Consider the following 14104-nt stretch of genomic DNA (forward strand, 5'->3'; position numbering starts at 1 on the left):
CATGCCTAATTTCTCTTGGCACGGCGAGGATCGATGCCGCCCTGCTAATGCTCCCAATCCCTCTGCTTCTCTCTGCTGCAGAGACAGACAGTGTAAAGAAGGACAAATGTTCACTGCTGAGTGATGTGCATGCGCCAAGATATTTAGCTTATACTTGTGAACCCGCACATACAGACATCCATCACGCTGTGCAAATGTGGAGACAAATAAATGCCCAGTCAAGACACACACGCGGGTCCATTTCTGCACCCCCAGATGACATGAAAGATCGATCCAGCTGGAACAGATAGCTTTAGAAATAAGAGCAACAAGCAAAATATAACGACACTGCTACCCACCTGTGTGTTGTGTGTGTTACACATTGCCACAGTGATAAATAAAAGCCCTCGGTCCCTCACATGAAGCCTCGGGGAGGCATTGAACTCTAGCCCCTCCATAATGACTTTGTCTGCCTATCGATCGGGCTATGATCCATGTACTGTAATTCTTATATCATCAGCCCCAGCCCCTGCAATAACTCCAAGTCATATTTCGGGGCCTCCCGTCCACTTGACAACTTAATGATGCAGGGGTCCTTGCTGAGTTTGCCCCCCTCGCTCCCTTCCTCCCGCAGGGCTCTACTTTCTCCTTGTTCTTTCAGACTAATATCAGCAAAGGCACATAGATGCTGTTCTCTTTAAGGACTTCACTTTCTATAACCACATATCTTCTCCTCTTCACCTCGCAGTATAGCACAGGGTTAGCGTTCAGGGCTGCTGTGCATCTGTCTACAATTTGGAGCACAGCCCCTGCAGGCTCCCGAGGGGAAGCAGCTGTCCCTCTTTAGACCCTGTTCTTTTTCTCTCTTTGAGCCGGGGTGATATTTCATTGTCATTTCAACCCTCTCTTCCTAGCCTGGATGTAATAGTGGAAGATATATGGCTCCGCACTTCTGCAGCCTTCTGCGCTTCCTCAGCCTTTTATAAAATACTGTCAGAGTGACAAAACAGCAGCCCTTGGGTGTTCGGGCACAGATAACCCCCCTTCCTGAGGCAATTTCTCAATATCCCAGGCTGGTCCTTTTAGCAAAGAGATAACATCTGGGTCCTTGGACAGGAATTGTAGTCTTCCTGGTCAGAGTCGTAGCTCATCTAGCTCTGTGTGTCTATAATCTATGGGATGTCTGTCAGCTATGTGATTTTATAAGAGCTGATTTAGGGAGCGGCCCTTGAATCCGTGGCCGGCAGAGAGTCACGCGAGCACGCGGGCAACTCTGGGTGACTCACCTGATGGTGCCGATCGAGGACCACCATCCGTATAGAGCGACTAATTACTGCCTCTGGATGAAAGGGTTGCGGTTCCTTCACTTTGTTCTTGTCACCCACCTCATCCTCAGTGACGTCTATCTTCTTCATGTGCCACTGCATCTTTAGGCCTTCCTCATCTCTCCTTCCTGCCCCTTCCTCCCTTATCACTTGCGCCATCCTTGGCTCACACTCTCATCCTCAAGACACACAGTCTCCATCTCCTCACTCCTGCCCCCCCCCCCCCCCCCCCAGCCTTAATTGGGAGTCAGGGAGAGCAGTGGAAATCGCATTAACGCGAGCCCTGCCTGGGTTTGCCATCCATCTTCTTTTTTATTACGCCGCGCCGGGGCTGCCTGGGCTCTGCCGTTCGATTTGTCACCGGCCTCGTTCGCTGATAACAGGCATTTGTCATCGCCTTGCCTCCCTGTTAATGTTATCATCTCCTCCCTGACAGCCGCCCTCCGCCGGGGAGTGCCGGCGACAAAGCACATCCGTCAAGCGAATATTTCCAGGGCTAAGGGGAGCGCACATTGCAATAAGCCACATTAAAGCACTCATGAAGGGTGCAGGCCGCGTGTGTGTGCGCGCGCGCGCGTGTGTGTGTGTGTGTATACGCTGGTGCCACGATGCGCGCTGGAGTGTGCGCTTGCGCACCCGCCAACACGCGCGCATGCAGGAGCGCGTATAGCGCGCTTGTCAGTGCCGTAAAGGAGGCGAGGTGGGGGCCGACAGGGAGAGGAAGAGGTAATTTGTTGCAATTAATTACGCAGTGAGCGTGGCTTTGTTGTGTGGGAGAGCGTTTTATCTGTTGGAATGCTTCCTTCGCCAGGCTGTGATGCTATTTGTTTGATTTATAGCCTCTGCCTGCCCGAGGCGGAGTGAGCCTGCGTGCGTGTAAGTGTTGGTGTTATCGCATGTGCACAACGCTGTGGTATTATCCACAGAAATATACTGTAGTCTGGGTGACAAGGAGCCCTTTGTTTGGGAGTGGTTCCATATGAACCGCGTCTCTGCCCCGGTTTGTCCTCGCAAAAGACTGAAACTCTGCCGTCCATTTGTAATTCAGCAGAAAAGCTCCAAAGGCTGACTCTCAATCACTCTGCTTTTCCATGCGGCAGTAATGAACAATACAGATTTGCTCGTGTTTCTGGTCAACCCTCTTCTTTCTCTCCTCTGTGTTGTCGGGGACAAGCAGGGATGCGGCGACACTTATCCATCCCACCTCAGCTGGGGGTTTGCAGGGGCCTTGTGCAGGCTGACAGATGGACCAGACACCCCGAAGGCAGTGGGAAGAGATAAGAGGGAAGCGTGCCGCTTCTCATCCTTCAACGTACTATATGACTCTCAAATTGGCAGAGCATCACACATGGTATGGAAAACTACAGCTTTCCCAGACGGTTGGAGTCAGGGTTATTTTACACACTGAAAACACTGCTTCTGTGATTCCTCAAAGAAGACACGCATTTCCGGCAACGATTATCTTTGCTTTGACTCCAAAAATGTCTCGGGCACACGCTGAGAACAGAATCCAAGTGTTCAGTAACAGATTTTTTTTTTAGCGCAGGGGCCAGAAAGGCAAAACAAGTTCACGATGAAAGTATCACATATCGATTTACTGAAGAGGCGTTTGAGTGTCGGTTTGGTTGTTGCTCGTTTCAGACCTCATGAAACGTTGTGTTGTGTTTTTTGGTCCTGATTTATCAGCCTCAGATCAGATCTTCCAATAATCTTATCCGACATTTATGCACCCATGAAGAAACAACGAGCCGTGTAAGTCCAATACTCTTATTTTTTTCCGTTTTTGGTCCGGCCCCAGCTTGATTTAGGAACCTCAGTAAATAAAACATTTGGAATACATCTTTATACATTTTTTTTTTTACTGAGATGGAAACAGTGAGTCGGCATCAGCATTACTTCCCCTCTGACTCCCTCATGCACACCTGAGATGAAGCATTTAGAGGAGAGGGGCACTGAAACAGCAGCCACTCATCAAATTGTGGTGCAAATCAACAGATTAAAGCTTTCCTTTATACATTTTCTTAAAACGATATCATTAGAGAGGAAATGTGCAGAATAATATTTTTTTTTACTCCTTTTTAATTATCGTTGATTACAAGAAGATTTCCTGGCTGGATTCTTGTGACACTTGGTGGGAGGTTTGGTCTGTGGGACAGAAAACTGTATCTTGGAGTGGATCCAGGAAGAATACATGCAGGTTTTAACATCTTTTTCATCTATAATGAAATATATATTATTATGAATATAATAATAGTGTCAAGTTTTGTCTTCAATTGTTCGCATTGCCACTGGCAAAATATACAACAGTGGAAAAAAAATGGCTGAACAAAGTGTGCGATATGCTGTCGTGATCTTACCAAGTTACATGCAAGTCTATTTATCTTCGAAACGACATCTGCACTAATCGCAATATTCTGCTCCCTTATATGAAACGAGAAATGAAACTGAATGAAACACGGAAAGAAGGACAAACAGCTATTCACATTGATCAGAGCACTGTAAACGAACATCAACAGTAACATGCCTTCAGTGCAGCCGCAGAGGCGCCGCCGCAGAGCTGCTACTATAGGTAGCTCATCTAGTCCCTCAACACTAGTCATCATGGGATATTTTTTTTTTAAAGTGTTGCTAATAAGATCGGATCTTGTGACAGCGCTGTAAGGAATCAGCTGAGCCCCAGTAAAAATGGTCTACGATGCAGAGAAATGGATTAAAATGCCACTGGCGGTTGATTTGAAATGCATACCCGTGTCACTCTTGGCCCGCGAAGTTCCACTCAGACCGGGGATTTAACAGGGACTACTGTGTGCCGAAGGTCTGCCGGACTAAACAAGCCCGTTTCTCTTCTTGTGCAGTTTTCACATGAAGAAGCGGATCTCCTTGAGTCCACGGAAGCTCCACCTCACGTGTCTTCTACAGCTAGGAGGTGCAGCGAGAAGACAAAACGCTGGTTGTGCAGGCCGACCTCCTCTCTCCTTAGTTTCCATCGTGGTTGCTAAGGGTGCCGTAACCGTTCATCAGAGCCATTTTGAGATGATCATCGGACGTCAGCTCCTCTTTGTCGATGTTATTTTGGGCGGCGAATATCTGGCTGATCTCCATGAAGGTTTTGTTCTTCGTCTCAGGAATGATGAAGATTGTGTAGATGGCCACCAACCAGCAGATCGCACAGAAGATCAGGTAACAGAAGGGGCCCATCGCCGTCTGTGGTGGGATTAAGTCTGATTAATCAGCAAGCAACTTCTACACCCTGAAGCCTTTTCATTGGACTCAAACTAGACATGCTGTTTGGTCCTCTAGTGAGTACCAAATGTAGATGATAATAAAATGGGGGGAAAAAATAAACATTTTGATCCAGGATCGCTGGAATCAGCAGGTTTCAGAAAGGGCCCTGCAACGGCCATTATTAAATCCTGATCAGAGCACTTTCAATACACTTGATCAAAGAAAACAAATGCAGTTATTATTGCCCAAGGAAAACAGACGGAGAATAATTTGGAGCCAAACAGTTGTTGTCCATCAATTTCTAAATCCAAACAAGAATAAAGCGAGGAGTCATGAGATTTGATTAAAAGGTAGGATCATTAAACAGGCGGTAAAGAGGATATCAAGGATTGCTGTGTATGCACATATCCAGCGTATCCAGAGAAACGTCGGGATTAGGAGTCGTGTCCGGTCAGATCTCGACTCTCCTTTTAGCTCTATTGGATTCTTCCTCCGTTTATCTGTCTCATAAGAGGCTAAATGCTCGGCTACGTTCACCATCAGTTGTTTAGCTCCATCCTGCAGTGTTTGCTAATAAACCGGTTCCTGCTGTTGGTTCAAATCACATGCAAGCCATTGTTAAAAAAGACAATATTGATTAGCGCAGCTTCGAAGAGGACATATAGAATCCTAGAGGGAACTTTAAAAAGTTGGATTAACAAAATAAAACACCAGAAAAGAATATATCCATGACTTTATACAGCCTTTTTTCGCCCACCATCACAGTAACAATAGAATTGACTATTCCTAAGGCAGCGCTTCCAATTGAGTTCAATACAAGAGGACAAAGACAGGCCTGAAGCTGCGATTCTGATTGCAAAAATGACAAAAGCCATTTCTATAAGATGTGTCTTTACATAGATTTTTGGAATCAATCGATTCGGCCGTAGTCAGAAGGAGGAGGAGTTTGATTTTGCTCTGACCTGTAAGAAGGGAAAGACAAAGCCGATGGTGAAGTTGGACAGCCAGGTAAGGCAGCCAGCCACGCAGTAAGCAGCCGGTCGGTGAGACTGCTTAAACAGCTCTGCAGTGATCAAGAAAGGAACTCCAGCTGCACAAAACACATGACAAGATGAGTTCTAAGGGACAGAATTAGACATCAGCAACCTTCCCGTCCCATCGTGGCTCAGTCCACATGCAGCTGGTCCGATCTGACCAGGCCTCGTATCAACCTGCCACGATACAAATCATATTTAACCACTCGCTACAGCCTTATGGATCTATTGGGCATTGTGAAAATCAGCGTATTAATTCATCAATTAGTTTATCAATACTCCCACCCTGGACTATTCAAAGTGAACAGAATATGATATAATGAATGCTGAATGTTCCTACAGCCCCGCTTTGATTAGATTATGTTTCTAATTCCCCTTTATTAGTCGGTGATCATAGATTGACAGCCGAGGAGGATGATTGTCATTTTGGCAATAGTCCAACTTAAAACCAAAGAAAGACAATATAGTTTAAGAAAGGTGAATTCATTAGTTGGATGTGCAGGATATATGAGATGTTGTCTTGGCTTTAAGGCAGATAATTCTTCATTGTTAGACGTGAAAGCTATGAAGGAGAGCTATGCATTAATATGCTCTAATGATGAGCTTCCCAAACGATGCCCTCATTATCTGTGCATGATAATTGCAGAGAGGAAGGTTTAATATTGTCGAACCAATAACTATGCCATCATTTGTCAACATCTGTGGTATGTATGGGTAGGTGGGGGGGGGGGGGGCATGCAAGGTTTCGTCTGAAGGAAACCGTATTCATCGCGGATAGCTTATGAACAATGAACCATTAAAAGTGTAATTGCAGCAACAGAAATCCTTGTCCGTGCGCCGAGGCACAGATTTTTGCTGGCTTGACGAATGATGCTGCGTAAACGAGACTCGTTCTAATTCATCATCCTCACAGGTCCACTCAATGTGGCTCCCAAAGTTGTAAAATATTGCCTCTTAATTCACTTCACTCAACTCATCCAGAGTACAAACGGCTGTGGGAATGGATGTAGTGTGGCAGTTATGATTTCCCAATTTACAAGACTAATGAAATACAATATCTCTTCACAGTCAGAGGAAGAGGAGGGGAGGGAGAGTTCCCGGCGTTTTGGATTCCGTGCCTGCTGCGGTGCGACCCTCCAGCAGGGAGCAGTGTTATCTTACAGACAGGACACACACACACACACACATGTGGCCTGGAAAGTCTTATTGGAAGTTAATAAAGGGAGGTTCCATGCAGCATGCAGAGAGGACGATGCTCACCTGGACCGATGCAGAAGCCTGCGATTATCCCAACAACGCAGCCCACACTGATGTAGCGCATGAAGAACAGCTGCACCTGAGATTAATCCAACACCGTCAGTCCGGAACACTTCGCAGCTTCTTCACAACTTTTTATTGTCAATTTCAAATCATTCTGATCATGGTGCTGATTTGTGTCATATGCGGTTTTGTAAAGTTGCAGTCCACAACTGAGTGTGTTCAGCTTCTTGGTTTAGGTGTGAGAGGACGCTGTACCTGGAAGAGGGCAGACACCGTGATCCCAATGCAGCAAAGCCCCATGAAGATGAAGCCGCCAATCAGCAGAGGTCTTCTGCCCACGCGCTCAATGGTGAAACACTGCAGGATGGACAAAGAAGCCACAGCATAGATGCGACATAGAGCATGCACAGTAACGTCCTTGCTGATTGGTATCGGATCATTCAGGACTACATGCAGATCCACGCCTAAAAATGCTCTTCAGTCAATGTTCTAACAATCACAGTCTTGATCTGGTTTCATAGCTTTTTTGTTAAGATGTTTAGCATCAAAATGGAAAACAGATTAAAACTCTTTGCCTTGGATCGGCTTATCAGTTGGCTGTTTAAGCACCATGTGAAAAAGTGTCATCCTAATAATGCATCCTCACCCCCACCAACCCGGCGATGACCTCAACGGCGCCGGTCCCGACTGTGGTGTACTGAATATAAGGATCTAGGATTCCTGCAGCCTTAAATATGTCATTTGTGTAGAACCAGATCTGAAATTGACAGTGACAGGAAATCTTAATCATTCTGATCAATGGACTGATCACACCCAGACAGATGGTTTTGAAACTCAAAGTTTGTCTGAAGGCCCCTGTGCTTTTTTATTTTTTTTATTTTTGATGTTTCCACATGAAACATCAAAGCGATCATTATCATCACTCACGCATTTGAGACACAGCGCTTCATCGGTATAGCTGTGTGACAAGCGCTCCCTTTGAAACTAATTTGCGTAATCTCATTAATCACACTTGCCGATGGAACATCCATCATTGATGAGGGGCGGACGGGATCGCCGTTGAGGCAGTTAAATGTTGTCTTGTTGATTTAGTAAATATGCATTTTGCTCTTGCATCGCCATCGCTGCTTCTGAAGCGTTCATACACGTAGCCGCCAATCAGAAACACGTGAACAATAACAAAGTTAAACACAGAGGATGACTTATATTGTTCTGGACACACACACACACACAAAATAACTCTACAATTCTGAACTGAAATCCATTTAGCCACAGATGATTGAGATTCCGTGCACGAACAGAGTTCCTGGCGTTTTATCGGTACGGTATACCATCTAAGAATTTGGACACATTTGTCCAGATGATTTGCAGCCTTGCCGTTTCCCCCCGCTGAAGCAGCAGAAGGACTCCGTAGGGAGCGTCCCTGTTACAAAATGTTATTAGCATGTGAGTCAGCATGCGTAGAGCTTCCATCCACATGCAGCAAATGGAGAATAAAGACGTATTTGACTTTGGGTGTGGATGGCTGGGCCTTCTCAAGTGAGGTAGGACCAGGAGATAATGAGGCATGGTCCTGTAGCCCCCTGCTTAGGCACTTAGAGGCTGCCTGTGAGGCTGTGGTGCACAGACAGGAGGGAGTGCAGATGGTATCAGGTCTCAATGCACAGTTTTGTAACATGAGAAGAACTGCCTACAAAGGCCCAATATGTTTTTTGCACTTACTGCATCAATACCAGAGAGCTGCGTGCCGATGTTGATGACTGCGATGGTGATGACCTGCCAGCGGACACAGGGGTCTTTCAGCAGCCTGCAAACAGAGATGCTGATGATGGAGGACAGCGAGCGCTGTTCCTCCTCCATCTCCATAATCTCAGCCTGGATGTTTCCGTTAGTTCGGTACCACTTCAGGGCTAAAGGGGAGGAAGGAAAGATTGGAATAGCCAGCCAGAAATATCAACTTCAAATTTATCAGGGAACAGGAGACACGGTTAACATCCGATCTGATGAGGACCAACAATGATCTGATGATCCTAAAGATCGATGCAGGTTTGCTTCATATGATCATGATAGGAAGGAAGATAAGGAAATGTTCACTTTCTAACCTGCAATGGTGGCGTGAACATTTCCCTTCTCGATCAAAAGGTATCGTGGACTCTCTGGAAACCATGGCAACAGTATCAGCTGGATCAAGGCAGGAAACACCACGAGGGAAAGGAGCAAAGGCCAGTGTTCTTCCTGTGGGGGGAAAAAATCCATCAGCTTTGACTAATCAGCTCATCATCGAATAAATATGCCCTGTGTGAGAAATGGGATGGAAGAACTTCGGAGATGGAGAGAGGTATTTTAAAATCTGCCTTTTTTTTAGCTTCATTTTTCTGTGCTGCTGTTTCATACATCAAGAACCCTCCTCTAGTATATCAAACCGGGTGATGGAAAGTTCTGCAGGAAACAGGAAGATGAAATGAAGAAGGAGGTTTTACAGTATAAATGATTGTAATCAAATCGCAAGCCATCATTCCAAGAACACATTTTGACCCTTGATGGCAAAAAGACAATTTAAAAGTTTTACCTCAATGACTTAAATGTTTTTCTAAATTTGATTTGATTTGATTTGATCAAATTACCAGTACCTTTCCCAGCATTTCAGAAAGTCCCAGAACCTGAGCGATGAAGACTCCCAAACAAATGTGAACGCTAGGAACGAGACCCAGGAAGCCACGCAGGTTCTTGGGGGCGATCTCACCGAGGTACATCGGCACCACACTTAGACATATCCCTGTGAATAGTAAGATTGGGATCATGGATTTAACAGAGCTTAAACCTTTCAGAAACAATCGGTCCATTCTTAAAGGTCCCATATGATGGAAAACTCACTTTTCCCATGTTTCTACACTATTATGGTGATTTTTGGTCTGCGATAAAAAGAGTATAATATGTGATCTTCAATGATTAAGAATCCTGCTCTGATGATGTCATGGAACACGGTCTGATTTTCATATTTATTGTTCGGGCCACATCCCACTCGGAGCCAAACTTCTTACCCACTGAAAGTTTGAAAAGATGTTGTGATCCTTTCAGCCATGAGACAGAAAAGCCAACGATCTGGTGACACAACTGCTGCATGGTGATTGAGATCAGGATGAACAGCATCAGAGTCATGTTATGTGTTCACATGCTCAGCCAGTCGAACTGATTATAATACAACAATGATCCGATTTGAAGTGGACGCGCACGATTACTGTGATTAAATCAGCATGTAATCAAATGTAAAATGTGTGCAATATCGATATATACAGCAGTGACTAACGGCCAGTAAGGGCTTTTGCACCACATTAAGATGTCACAGCAAAGTTGACCTTTGACCTGGTTATAAAATTCCATTGTGTTATCATATTAGAAATTGTTGGTGAAATCTAGTCAAATTACTGCTTGAGTTATTGAGTTTTGAACAAATTCGATGAGAACTTACATCCTCTTGATCTAATCCTTTTCTCCTTGAGTCCCAAAAATGCCAAATTAAAAAGCAAATTCCTCCAGGACACCTCATATATTAAATTTATAAGAGCAGCCGAGAAAAAGCTGAGAAAGAAACACCTCCGATTTTTAGGTTTAACACTGTGGGTTCTATTTTATGTCAAGGCAAATGTGACCTGTAATTGTAATCAGAACCCAGACAGGCCTACCTGAGTGTATGCCTGTGATGAAGCGTCCGATAATGACCATTGCAGGCATCCTGCACTGTCGACTGAAGCCCATAAGAGCTCCTCCGATGAACACCAGAACGGTGGCTCTCACCAGCGTCCCTTTCCTGCTCGGACACACAGTTCATGCTTTCTTCATCTTTCTTAAGGCACAGGCTGACGGCATTATAAAAGCACAAAGACACAATGGACATGTGTTTAAAAAGAACACACACCTTCCATATTTGGTGACCAGTCTGCCCACCAGTAAAGCCCCGATCATGCCACCGATGGCAAAGATGGACACAGTGAGGGAGTACAAGATGGTGATAACCTCCTCGTCTGGAGTCCAGCTGTAATTTTCCATCAGTGTCTCATTGTAGAACTTTTTAATAAACTGGTGGAATAAATAAAAAGAAAAATAGAAGTTCATTCAACATTTTCCAATATGGAATTACGAGCCTGCTCTCCCCATTTCCTAAATATCTATCACAGTATTACAGTAAGTAGAAAATTATCCCGTACAGTACGCCAGAGTCTCTTGACTTCACAATGCAATGCAGCAAAAAGAATATCAAACACACATCCACATATCCATCAGGAAATGGGACTAGCAGACATTTTGCTCGGCATGAAAGGCGGTGAAATTCATGTGACTGTCTTTTTCTTCTTCTTTGAGTTAACAGAAAGTTAATTATGTCCCCACCGAGATTGTCATTCCTAAATTAGTCTTTAAACTCCTTACAGCATGTGTCCAATTTAATTTTTTCCCAACAATGTGAGCATCTCCACCACAAGCGCAGAAGTGTATTAAGTGGCAGCCTGCACAAGCATCAATGAGTTGAGGCGAGTGGAGCTTGTGGTCAGAAGTTAGACTCGACAGGAACCCACAGGAACCAAAGTAAAAGTCCAAATTCACACTGCAGACAAAGGTTTCTAGGATCTATTTCGCTGATGGGACCAAAACTTCAATTTGATTTAAAACTACTTGATCTATGAAATAAAGACATCTAATATTTCCGCTGTTAAATTATGAAACTTTTCCAGGTCATATGAACATCAGATCTGTGAAGCAGTCAAAACGGTCATACTGAAATTCATGTGACTTTCACGCTGCTCTGCTTCAACATCGGTTCCACTCATGCACTGGAGAAACTGAACATTTATCTGTGAAACCAACTCCTCTTCTGTCTTCTGCTGCACGTAAACAACCATAACATTGATACTTTCAGGTTTCAGTTGTCTCCATGACAACTGACACCTGCTGCGCAGCCGCAAAATGCATGTCATTGCTGATCAACATGAGAGGTCTCACATCTATGGCGGTCTTGAGCTGGTGTGAAGAATTTAGTCACAGGGACAAGAAAAAAAACGTAAATTGCACGTTATGAAAACGTTATCAATTTTATCTCGAGTTTTTTTTTTCTTTTCTATACTGGCAGGGCCGTCTGCCGAGTATAAATGTCCAATTTTAGCTCTGTGGACATATAAAAGTGTCTTATAGTGTCTTCTCACATGCTTCCTACATCCAGAGGAGCTAAGTCGCTGCAGCGTAGCGAATCAGACATGGAGGGAATAGAACACACGATGGATGACAGTGAAAGAACGTTAACAACATGGCGAGACACACAGTAGCGTAGAGATTTGATGCGCCACGTGACCTCACATGACAATGAAACACACTCTGACCTTTACTATGTCCATAACATCTAAAAATCATCCGCCACCACGCAGTTTCTGGAAATACTTAAGCTTCTCATGGAAAAATAGAAAGGTTAGAGCTCTGATGGAGGATGATGATGGTAACGTGAAGGATGATGATCATGATGACCCAAACCTGTGCTGGAGAGTTGACGACTGCCAAATTGTAGCCACAGGGCATGGACCCCCCAAAGGAGGACAGGAAAGCAGCTGCCAGCAAAGGCATTGAGAGGTACTGAGGGAGAAAAAAACACAAGTAACAAATACACCAAAAAAGGGCACCGTGTGGCCCTAATATTATTATTATTATTATTATTATTATTATTATTACCTCCGCCAAGGCGGTTATGTTTTTGACGCCGTTTGTCTGTTTGTTAGCAAGTTTACGGAAAAACTGCTGAATGGATCTTGATGAATAAAAATCTAAAGATGGGTCTCAGTCTAAATTAAATCCGGTCTGGATTTTTTACAAATCCGGAATTTCCCATTTACTTAAAAAATAAAATAAAAAATCATATCTTATGACTTCAATTCACTAACCAAAAATCACAGTCATATGAACTATCATGAAAAATGCCTTCTGTATCTGATCCAGAATGAGGTCAGGAAAAAATATTACATTTTAACATTGAAACCCATTTATGGATTCACAAATCTGCTAAAAATACAAATCAACTCTGATTCACTTTCACTTTTCATGGTTGGTTTATAAAGATAGCAAGAACAATCTAGAACCTTCTGATGATGATCCAGATCACCATGTGGACGGTGTAAATCCAATTATGAGGGGAATGAGCTGCTTAGTGTGTTGCAACAACCAGTTGGTGCAGAAATGACCACACAACAACCTCATCCATATAACAACTCCCAGGGAGTGTTAAACGAAACCCTGTGATTTTCATTCCTCAGTTGGAGCAAAATGTCTAGGCCAATGTGAAGGAGTCGGATGTTAGTTCACAGAACCTTCCCTCCGCTGCTGCTGAACAACAGCAAGCAGTTTGTATTAGCCTGTAATAGCCAGCATTAGAATACGACATGCGAAAACAACTCGCCGCAGACAATGTGTCCCATTCTGCATTCAGTTCAATCTGATTAGCTGCCAGATGTACAACTCCTCACATGGTCTGACAATCACTGGGCAAAAACATATAACACAGTTTTCAAGTGTATACGTACTATCTTTGATCATTTGATTTGAGTTCATAAAAATAAAATAAATACAAATAAATGTCCCACTATGCTGATGTCAAACAAACTTTTCAATTTGCCCAAAATCCCAGAGCTCTGGTGTGAAGTGAATCCTGAAACAGTTTCTGATGAATGCTGCCGACTCCAATGATCTGTGATCAGGTCATTGATTGTGTCCACAGAAGACAGTCCTAATGATGTGTCTAAATGAAGACACAGCAGCCCGTTGTTTACGGTCCAACATCATCTCTGGAGATAGTCGCTCACTCACCGAGCTCCTCTTCGCATGGTTTTTCACTAGTAGTTCCTCCTCCATTTAAGTCATCAATAATCTCCTCCCGGTGTGTGTCCTGCTGCGTTCAGGGAAGAATCGACTCATCTGCACAACTTTTCAAACTTGTTTCTCTCTGCATCCACATTTGTAGTTTTCAGTGTGACACAGAGGAGGCGTGCCGGAGGGTGTGGCGTCACGCAGGAGGTCGAGGGACTGGAATCAGTTCTCCATGTTCATGGACAATCACATGAGTCGAGTGGTGCATCCTGTGTCCCGCCGGTCTCATTAAGTCCCACCGACCGTATCAAGGGTTCATTTGTGAAGTTTTATAACTCAGGAATTCTTTTTCAGCCGAAGACATTTATCAAAACCTGGACATGCCCCCCCCCCCCCATTTAAATTCATCTTAAACTCTATAGCGTATTTTTTTCCACCATG

The 14104-nt window shown here is 44.2% G+C and overlaps 1 protein-coding gene across 1 annotated transcript; it reads right to left on the reverse strand.

The window, feature by feature from the left end:
• Nucleotides 1-4280: 4280 nt before the first annotated feature.
• On the reverse strand, nt 4281-13708 carry slc2a15b (solute carrier family 2 member 15b). Its single transcript, XM_068750963.1, has 12 exons — nt 13664-13708; nt 12341-12439; nt 10740-10900; nt 10507-10631; nt 9454-9599; nt 8926-9058; nt 8546-8733; nt 7470-7580; nt 7079-7180; nt 6824-6899; nt 5492-5619; nt 4281-4508 (listed from the first exon to the last, which is right to left on the reverse strand). Exons 1-12 carry the CDS (start codon nt 13706-13708, stop codon nt 4281-4283), a joined length of 1542 nt encoding a protein of 513 aa, XP_068607064.1.
• Nucleotides 13709-14104: the final 396 nt, after the last annotated feature.

This window comes from Brachionichthys hirsutus, chromosome 17, assembly GCF_040956055.1.
Source record: "Brachionichthys hirsutus isolate HB-005 chromosome 17, CSIRO-AGI_Bhir_v1, whole genome shotgun sequence".
Taxonomy (NCBI): domain Eukaryota; kingdom Metazoa; phylum Chordata; class Actinopteri; order Lophiiformes; family Brachionichthyidae; genus Brachionichthys; species Brachionichthys hirsutus.